Raw genomic sequence first — 9,137 nt, 5'->3', positions numbered from 1 at the left:
CCCCCCTGGAGGAGGTTCATGTCCTGGGATCCCCCCGAGAGCAGGTCCATATTCCATGTCCCTCCAAGGGCAGATCTGTATCATGGTGTCCCTCCAAGAGCAGCTCCATGTTCCCCCCAGGAGCACTTCTGTATCCTGGTGTCCTGCCAAGGGCAGGTCCAGGACCCCCCTCAGGAGCAGCTCCATATTCCATGTCCCCCCAGGAGCAGCTCCACATCCCACCGTGTCCCCCTGCTCCATCCCGCTGTCCCTCAGGATGAATCCCGATCTAGGCTGCATCCCAGGGCCTCGATGTCACTGCTAATGTGGGAGATCATCCTATCCCACTCGTCCTCCTCAGAGGGCACTGACTGCTCATCGGAGCTGCCGGCGGCTCCGGTGCCATTGGAGGTGGAAGCAGCTCCGAGCGAGCGTCGGTATCGACCGAAGCTGTCGGTGATGATGCCACGACCATCCTTCACCCCAATGGTCTCCAGGAAGTTCTCGAAGTGTTGGCTGTCCTTCTCTGGGATGAAGGGACGCAGCCCTGGAGCCAGGACATAGCATGGAGAAAAGGTTGGTGTGGTGTCCACCTGGGGCAGGAATCTGCCTGGATTCCCACCTGGATGATGTTCCCGAGGCTCCTAAGGCTTCTGGGAGAACCCAGGAGGCTCTTTGGGGGCAATAGGGAGCTCTATGGTCTCCCATTTTAACCCCACAGAGGGGAAAATCTGGCTCAGATGGGATTTTCTGAGCTCCAAAGGATCTAATTCCTCACTCACCATGTTGTGGTTTGTTGGGACTCAGGGACAGCTGTGGTGTCCCCTCAGTGTCCCCAAGGGCCACCAGTGCCTAGGTGAGATGCACTGCTCCTATCCACTGAGGATTTTATGTTCCTGAGCTGTTTTCCTTGGATATTAGAGGCCAGGTGGGAGGACCCAGCTGGTAAAATGTCCCCGGTCTGGATGTTCCTCCCAGGTCTGGAGGTTCCCAAGTTGGGAGGAGGTTCCCTGGCCTGGAGGAGATTCCTTGGTCTGGAAGAGATTCCCCGGTCTGGTGAAGGTTCCCTGGTCTGGAGAAGGTTCCCTAACCTGGAGATTCTCAAGGCTAGAGGAGATTCCCTGGCCTGGAGGAGGTTCCCTGGTCTGGAGAAGGTTCCCTGACCTGGAGATTCTCAAGGCTAGAGGAGATTCCCTGGCCTGGAGGAGGTTCCCTGGTCTGGAGAAGGTTCCCTGACCTGGAGATTCTCAAGGCTAGAGGAGATTCCCTGGCCTGGAGGAGGTTCCCTGGTCTGGAGAAGGTTCCCAGGTGCTCCACATCCAGGTGGGTGCATGGAGCAGCTCCAGGGGGGACTCCAGTCAGGATAAACTACAATATCTGGACTATCTGCCCTCAGGAACAAGCAATCTTCTCAGGCAACACAGATGGAGACATTTCTCCTCATGTGGTGCCACCCTTGTGCCCCACACCCACCCCTGATCCCACTCCATTTCCCATTGCCCCATTCCCACCTCGGGAGCTCTCCAGCCTCACGAAAGCTCCCAGGACTCACCCAGGAGCAGGAATTTCCTGCTGTCCCCATACAGTTGCTTGAGGTTGATGCAGAACTCATGGATGGAGGCTCCGTTGCGGTACTCGTGCAGCAGCATGGCGAACTGCTGGATCTCCTGCGAGGACAGCTTCGTCCGGAGCTGCGGGATGGACACGCTCCCAGTGCGGGAAGGCACCTTGGGAAGCTTGGGAAGGGTGTTGGGGGCAGCAAGGAACCAGCTCACGCCCATGGGAAAGCAGTGGTGTTGCAGGGGAGATGATGTACAGAGTGGTGGGTGAGCGTGGAGAGTGGGATGGGGATAAAGGGATGGAGATGTTCCTGTGGGATGTGGAGTGGCTCCAGAGGAGGCCATGGAGATGCTTGAAGGGAAGGAGACCTGCTATCCCTGCAAGACCAGCTAATGATAATACACGTTTTCCTGTGAGTCATTATCTGGGACATGGCACTCTAGCCTCTTCCAGTGCCTCAAGGGGCCCCAAGAGAGCTGCAGAGGGACTTGGGACAAGGCCTGGAGGGACAGGACAAGGGGGAATGGCTTCCCACAGCCAGAGGGCAGGGAGAGATGGGATGTTGGGAAGGAATTGTTGGCTGTGAGGGTGCTGAGGCACTGGCACAGGTTGCGCTGGGAAGTTGTGGCTGCCTCATCCCTGGAAGTGTTCCAGACCAGACTGGATGGGGCTTGGAGCAACCTGGTCTAGTGGAAGGTGTCCCTTCCCATGGCAGGGGGTGGGACTGGATCATCCCTAAATTCCCTTCCCACCCAAACCTTTCCATGATTCCATGACATGAGCCCACAGTCAAGCTCCAATCCATTTAGTTGAGGAGGAGTTATTCCTGCAACCCTCATGTGATATCAAATCCCAGGAGCACTCCAACACCCTGCAGGTCACTCTGAGGCCATGATCCCCAGCCACAGGAGCATCCCAAGGACCACCCACCGTCATCATGTAGTCCTGGAGCAGCTCTGTGGCTGTGGTGCTGAGCTCACTCTCACTCACTGTCTTCACGTGGGGGGACTGAGGGGTGGAGAAGGAGGATGGGGACGTGTCTCCTGCATCCAAAGGCTCTGGAAAGGAACTGACACAGGAAGGGGGATGAGTTTTCCAAAGCTCCTTGGGCATGAAGAGGCTGGAGGGGTTTGCAGGGATAAGGAGGGGATTTTCGGGCGAGTCAGTGCAGGGCCTGGAGTTGGATTGTGATCTTTGGGGTCCCTCCCAGCCCAAAATATTCCATGATTCCATGATTTCCCAGCTCCTGAGGGCACCCCAAGGCTCCCCCAGGGATGGAACTACACTGGTTTGGTGACCTGGTGACAAGGTAGCTCTTGGTGGGGTATCCCTCCCGCTGCTTCCCTGTGGGAACAGCACACGGAAGTCTCCAAACTCCTAATTTTGGGGCTGAACGTGCAATTTTCCAATTATGTTCATAATTCCTCCATGTTAAACATTGCATGAGGATCCTTCCATACTGGATACTCCAAGAGCAACCCTCAGTGTTGGCTATTCCAAAATGAACCCTCCATGCTGAATATTCCAAGAGCATCCCTCAATGTTGGACAGTCCCAGAATGACCCTCAGTGTTGGATATTCCAAGAACCCTCAATGTTGGGCATTCCAAGAACAACCATCAGTGTGGGATATTTCAGGAGTATCCCTCAATGTTGGACATTCCAAGAACCCTCCATGTTGGATACTCCAAGAACATCCCTCAGCCTTGGATATTCCAGGAATATCCTTCAATGTTGGATGTTCCAAGAGCCCTCAGTGTTGGACATTCCAAGACCATCCCTCCACATTAACCAATGGTTTGTGTGTTGGAATTTCATCCCATGAATCCCGTTGATATTTCCAGCAATCCATGAGAAAAAAACTTCCCAAACAATAGATTTTTTAGGGAAAACCCTTCTCCCAGCTCCAGCTGGACTCTAGCAGAGCTTGCACTGTGCTGACACAGGAAGTGCTTGCTGTGGCCATGACCTTCTTTGGAATGCTGAGGGACAATACCCCAGGCAGGGACAGGATTCCATGCTAACACCCCCCGAGTGCCAACGGCAGTGGATCCAGGGCTAATCCCAGCTCCAGGGCTCACTCACAAAGTGCTGGTGTCTGCCTCGAAGGGCTCCTTCACCTCCACTTTGGTGGAAGAGTCGTCTGGAAGGCAAAAAAAATGGGATATGGAATGTGAGAGGCACAAACTCGGTGATTTCTCAACCTGGGAGAGACACAAAGTGATCCCTAACACAGGAATGAGTTACAGGGAATGACCAGATTGTTCCAGGGGAGATTTATGTGGGATATTGGGAAAATTCCCTCATGGAAATGGTTGGAAGAGGCTGCTCAGAGTGTGGTGGAGTCACCATCCCTGGTGGGACCTAACATCCATGTGGATGTGACACTTGGGGACATGGTTAGTGGTGGCCTTGGTGGTGCTGGAGGAATGGTTGGACATGGGGGTCTCCAAGGGCTTTACCAACCTGAACTATTCCTTGATTCTGGCTGTGTCTGGGCTTGGAGAGGTGCTGGACATTGGGGACCAGCCCAGGTGATCCCTAGGGGGGCCAGGACTCACCGCTGTGCAGGGACAGGTGCCGCGTGGGTGTGGAGGCTCCATCGAATATCGCTCGGTCCAGGAAGTCGATGGTGGATTCCGTGTAAACTATCTGGAAAACTTGGCTGAGCAGGGAGCACAGCTCCTCGGCACACACCTGGGAAGGAGCAGGGGAGGCTGAGAGGATCCAATGGGATAGGTGGTGTCCTCCCATGAGGAGAGGGAAAGCACAAAGCTGATCCATCACCCTCTCAGAGAACTATTCCAATCCTCTTCCACACAGCAACAGGAGCTTGGGTGCTCCAGAATCAACCCATCAGCACCCACATTCCATGCGGAGGCTCCTCCTGCAGCACACTTGGGATTTGGGCTCATCACTTCAGCCCAGGGAGTGTCAGAGGAGAACACAAGGAGAGAAACTCCACCCTGAGTGGAGATGGGAGAGGCCAAGATGGGAATCTGTGGATCTAGACACTGGATGAGACAGATTCCTAGGAAAACACTCCAAGGAACAAAATCCCACTGTGCGATTTTGTCGTCAGGGATTTTGTGCTGCTGGAGGAGACTCTGGACAGCAGGGAATAGGGAAATCATCCTTGGAGACCCTCCTGTGCCTCAGGGATGTGACAGGGATCAGAATTCTCTCTCCAAGTATCACCTCGTGCTCCAGCAAACCCAACCACACCTGTTATCCCTAAATCCGGGGACAAGGTGTGAGAGCAGGGAAGGATCCAGTGGCATCACAGAACATGACTGTGGATGTTTGCAGCAATCCAAGAGGGAAAAATTTCCCAAAATAATGTGTTTTTCAGGGAAAACAGGACAGGTTACAGGACACAACCACCCTGACACTTGTGGCTCCACAACCACCTCGGGAGCTTGTGGCTATCCCAATCTAAGAGCCAGAGAAGTCCCAGGAATCCCAGAGACTCTGGACGTGACTCCTAGGTGCTCCCAAGGTTTTCATGGATACTTGGGAGCCTTACCTTGCTCTCCGTGGCCAGGACCACCAGGCAGCAGGCCTCCAGGGGTGCCCCCGCGCTCTCCGACAGTGACCCCGACGTCAGTGCCTTGGAGCCCTCGGCACACAGGCTCTGGCTGGGGGAAATCCCAGGGTCCTGGGCTGGGGGAAGAGGAGGAGTGAGGGAAAGGTGGGATGGGAGGGGACAGAGAGGAGTCCTGGGAGGAGCAGAGCAGGAGAATGGGATGAAAAGCCTCAAATTTGGAGCTGGTTTTGATCATTGTGAATATCCAGCTGTCTGCACAGCTCAGAATTCCATAATGGAATTCCATCATGGAATTCCAGCCCCTTAGGCATTTCTTTATCCCACAGACTGTCCATGGGCTTTGTAATTGGATAAATACCTGGCTCAGCCCTTCCTGTCCCCAAACCACACAGGTGTGACATGCAGAGATGCTGGGACAGGCTCCAGGTGTCATGGAATCCCCATGGAAAGAGCTTGGGGATCATTCAATTCCACCCTCTGCTATGGGCAGGGACACCTTCCACCACTCCAGGTTGCTCTAAGCCCTGTCCAACCTGGCCTGGAACACTTCCAGGGATGGGGCAGCCACAGCTTCCCTGGGCAACCTGTGCCAGTGCCTCAGCACCCTCACAGCCAACAATTCCTTCCCAACATCCCATCTATTCCTGCCCTCCGGCAGTGGGAAGCCATTCCCCATGTCTTGTCCCTCCAGGCCCTTGTCCAAAGTGCTTCTACAGCTCTCATGGAGCTCCTTTAGTTGCTGGAAGGGTCTCTAAGGTCTCCTTGGAGCCTTCTCTTCTCCAGGCTGAACACCTCCAGCTCTCCCAGCCTGTCCCAGAGCAAATGTGCTCCAGAACCATGGAATCCTGGAATGGTTTGGGTTGGAAGGGACCTCAAAGATCATTTTGCTCCAGCCCCTGCCATGGATAGGGACACCTTACACTAGCCCAGGTTGCTCCAAGTCCTGTCCAACCCTGGGGACAATCCCAAATCCATGGCCACAACTTACCAGTCTTGAGCACGACGAGGTGTGCGGAGTCATCACGGATGTAGGACACGGAGGCGATGTCATGGATGGGCACCCGCAGGATCAGGTCCTCCCCATCCCTCCACACCAGCTTGATGTTGTAGGCTGAGAGGCTGATGACAGCGTCGTGCTCTGGGGTCAGCTGTCCTGGGAGCTGGTGAGCCCTCTGGAACACAGGGATTGGCGTGGATGCAATCCCAGAATCCCACAGTGGATCAGGCTGGAATGGCTCTTAAGGATTATCCAGCTCCCTGCCATGGACAGGGACAGCTTCCACTAGACCAGGTTGCTTCAAGCTTCATCCACCCTGGACTGGAACACTTCCAGGGATGTGGCAGCCACAGATTCTCTGGGAATTCCATCCCAGTCCCTCACTGCCCTCCCAGGGATGTTTCTCTTTGGGAACAGCTTTCCCTCCCACTGTTGAACCCTTCCTGACCATCCATGGAACACCAGGAGGATAGGTGCCCTATCCACAGAACACCAGGATGGAGGACACCAGCTGGACAAACCCCAAGCCCTGAGGAAGTTCCTTGATCCTGGATTTTCCATGCTCAGATTCCTGGGGGAGGTCAGTGCTCACCTTTGCATTGTCGATCAAGTGGAGGATCTCTGTGCGGCTGGAAGGGTTCAGGTATCCTGGGATGGAGGTGAGTTGTCCTAAATACTGGGAAAGAACCACCAAATCATTACCACAGCCCTGGAAATGGTGAAATGAGACCAGAGGAGCCATGGAGATGCTCCAAGGAAAACCTGGAGCACTTCTCCAGAGCTAGGCAAAAGGTGGGAATGTTCACATGGAGAAGAGAAGCTTCAGGGAGACCTCAGAGCCCCTTCCAGTGCTTAAAGGGGCTCCAAGAGAGCTGCAAAGGAACGTGGGACAAGGGTCTGGAGGGACAGGACAAGGGGGAATGGCTTCCCACTGCCAGAGGGCAGGGAGAGATGGGATATTGTGAAGGAATTCTTCCCCACAAGGCTAGCGAGGCACTGGCACAGGTTGCCCAGAGAGGTTGTGGCTGCCCCAGCCCTGGCAGTGTTCATTCCAGGTTGGATAAAGCCTTGAGCAAACTGGTCTGGTGGGAGGTGATCCTGCCCAGGATCCATTCCAACCTGTGAACATTCCACGATTCTATAAATTCCCCAAACACAAGCAAATTGGTGGTACCTTGACTTCCTTCTCAATGTAGTCATGGAGCAGCAGGTCGGGCTCGACACGGTCGGGCAGTGTCACTACCACAGTGTGCAGCGGCCGCCGCTCCGTCACCTTCTCCTGAGCCTTCTTATCCCGACCCTTCTCCCCCTTCAGGAACACTCGCTTGAAAGGAGACACAATTCCAGGCTGGGAAGAGGAAAGGAACATAGGATGAGGGTGAGAAGGAGTCCTGCAGTCCCCACCATGCCCAGTGCCCTTCAGTCCCATCCAGCTGGATTTACCCATGGAGTTTGCAGCTACGATCCCATGGTTTTCCACCCAAAACCCTTCTCCTGGGATACAACACAGGTGATGAACATTTCCACTGCCAAAATGGAGTGTTTGTCCCCCCAAATCCCCTTCCAGATAAGGGAATTACAACTATATTCCAGGTGAAGAGCAGATTCAGCAGGTTCTTCCAAGGTTTTGTACCTTTACTGTGGCCACTTGCCATGGAATGCCAAACAGAAAGGTAGGAATGCTGAAAACTTGTCCAAGGAGGCCCAAAATCATGAAGAAATGAGCCAGAAAATGGACTTCCTTGGGAAAAATGTGTTCCTGAAGTGCTGGGTTTGAAAAACCATTGGAGCCAACATGTGGGAGCACAGTGTCCTTCAGCATCCACACGGGAATGCCACATGGATCCTGGATAAACGATGAGGAATGTCCCCAAATGGCTCCGGTACCAGGTTTAACAAGGGAAATGGATATTTGGAGCAGGTAGATCCAGGGGTTCCACGGCAAGATCCCAGGATTTGGGAGCTCCTTGGCCAGGAGTGGCCTCTGCTCCCCACCTCTCAGGACAGGCACATCCTGCTGTTCCTGGTCCTCAGTGGCAAGAGGCAGGAATGTGGGATCCACAGGTGCTTCCAGAGGTGAATTAGTTAAGTATAAACCACGGAGAAGCTCCTGGGAGAACAGGAATGAGCAGCTCCTGGTGTGAGCCACAAGGACATCAGGACAGCCTGGCCTGGAAAAATCCCTTGGATCAGGGTGATAAAAATAAAGGGATTTTATAGGACAACAGGGATGGAAACAGCTCCAGGTGCTATTCCTGTAAGGCAGCTCTGCCTCAGGAGCAGCAGTGTGGATTTTAGGGAAACATCCCTCCCCACACAGAGCATCCAGGAGAGGGATTCCATGATCCTTATCAGGTTACTCCAAGATTCCATAAACCTGCTGAGGGGATGGGACTCCAGAGAAGAGGAATTCCTGGACACAACAGGTCTGTTTGCCAAGAGCAGAGGTTTGAGGACCCTCAAATTCCAGCGGTGTCCCACTGCGAATCTTGGCTGCTGATGCCTAAGGATCTAACACCATAGGATCTAAGTCTATAGGAATCTTTTAGGAATCCAAAGCAGATTGATACAGGAACCCACCACTGGGATCAAGGCCGTACCCAGGTACTTCCCCCTCCACCAGCTGGCTCTGGATTCATCCTAATAGATTCCCACTTTTTCCTCATGGATCCATGGGGCTGGGATGATCCCACACCCTCAAGGTTCTCCTGGGGGAGGATTTGGGTTCCCAAAGGCGGAAGCACCTCACCTCCCGCCATGACGCAGCTTCTGCTTCCTGGGGCTTCCCTAATCCCAGCACCCACCTCATCCTCCATGGGAATCCCTGGGAGTGGGATGGAGCCAGGAGGGGCTCCAGGGGGGCTCCAGAGGCTCTCCCCCTTGTCCTGGGGGTTCTAGAGGGTCGGAATGGAGGAGCTCAGGGCCAGGAAGTGCCACAACCACAGTCTCCTCCCTCACACGTGATGGAGCTGTGGGGTGGGAACTGCTGATGGGGACGGGCCACGAGCACATCCCCAGCTCCCATCCTGCCTCCTGCGCCCCTAAATCCCTGGGA

At 54.4% G+C, this 9,137-nt stretch overlaps 1 protein-coding gene across 1 annotated transcript; it reads right to left on the bottom strand.

Annotated features, from left to right (window-relative positions):
* Positions 1 to 251: 251 nt before the first annotated feature.
* Positions 252 to 8,898, bottom strand: CCM2 (cerebral cavernous malformation 2). The gene is made up of 10 exons (XM_009075163.1): positions 8,887 to 8,898; positions 7,368 to 7,391; positions 6,675 to 6,758; positions 6,074 to 6,257; positions 5,065 to 5,201; positions 4,100 to 4,235; positions 3,624 to 3,681; positions 2,470 to 2,608; positions 1,532 to 1,670; positions 252 to 526 (listed from the first exon to the last, which is right to left on the bottom strand). The coding sequence occupies exons 1-10, from the start codon at positions 8,896 to 8,898 to the stop codon at positions 252 to 254; spliced, it is 1,188 nt and encodes a 395-aa protein (XP_009073411.1).
* Positions 8,899 to 9,137: the final 239 nt, after the last annotated feature.

Source organism: Acanthisitta chloris, unplaced genomic scaffold, assembly GCF_000695815.1.
Source record: "Acanthisitta chloris isolate BGI_N310 unplaced genomic scaffold, ASM69581v1 scaffold1190, whole genome shotgun sequence".
Taxonomy (NCBI): Eukaryota; Metazoa; Chordata; class Aves; order Passeriformes; family Acanthisittidae; genus Acanthisitta; species Acanthisitta chloris.
This window is presented reverse-complemented; position numbering and strand designations above follow the sequence as displayed.

Bases quoted from the DNA above. Each gene is read 5' to 3' on its own strand.
- CCM2 (XM_009075163.1), bottom strand. The intron at 5,202-6,073 runs GTAAGTTGTGGC...CTCTTCCCCCAG, and splicing joins CCTCGTCGTGCTCAAGACTG to CCCAGGACCCTGGGATTTCC. The intron at 527-1,531 runs GTGAGTCCTGGG...TCCTGGCTCCAG, and splicing joins CAGGAAATTCCTGCTCCTGG to GGCTGCGTCCCTTCATCCCA.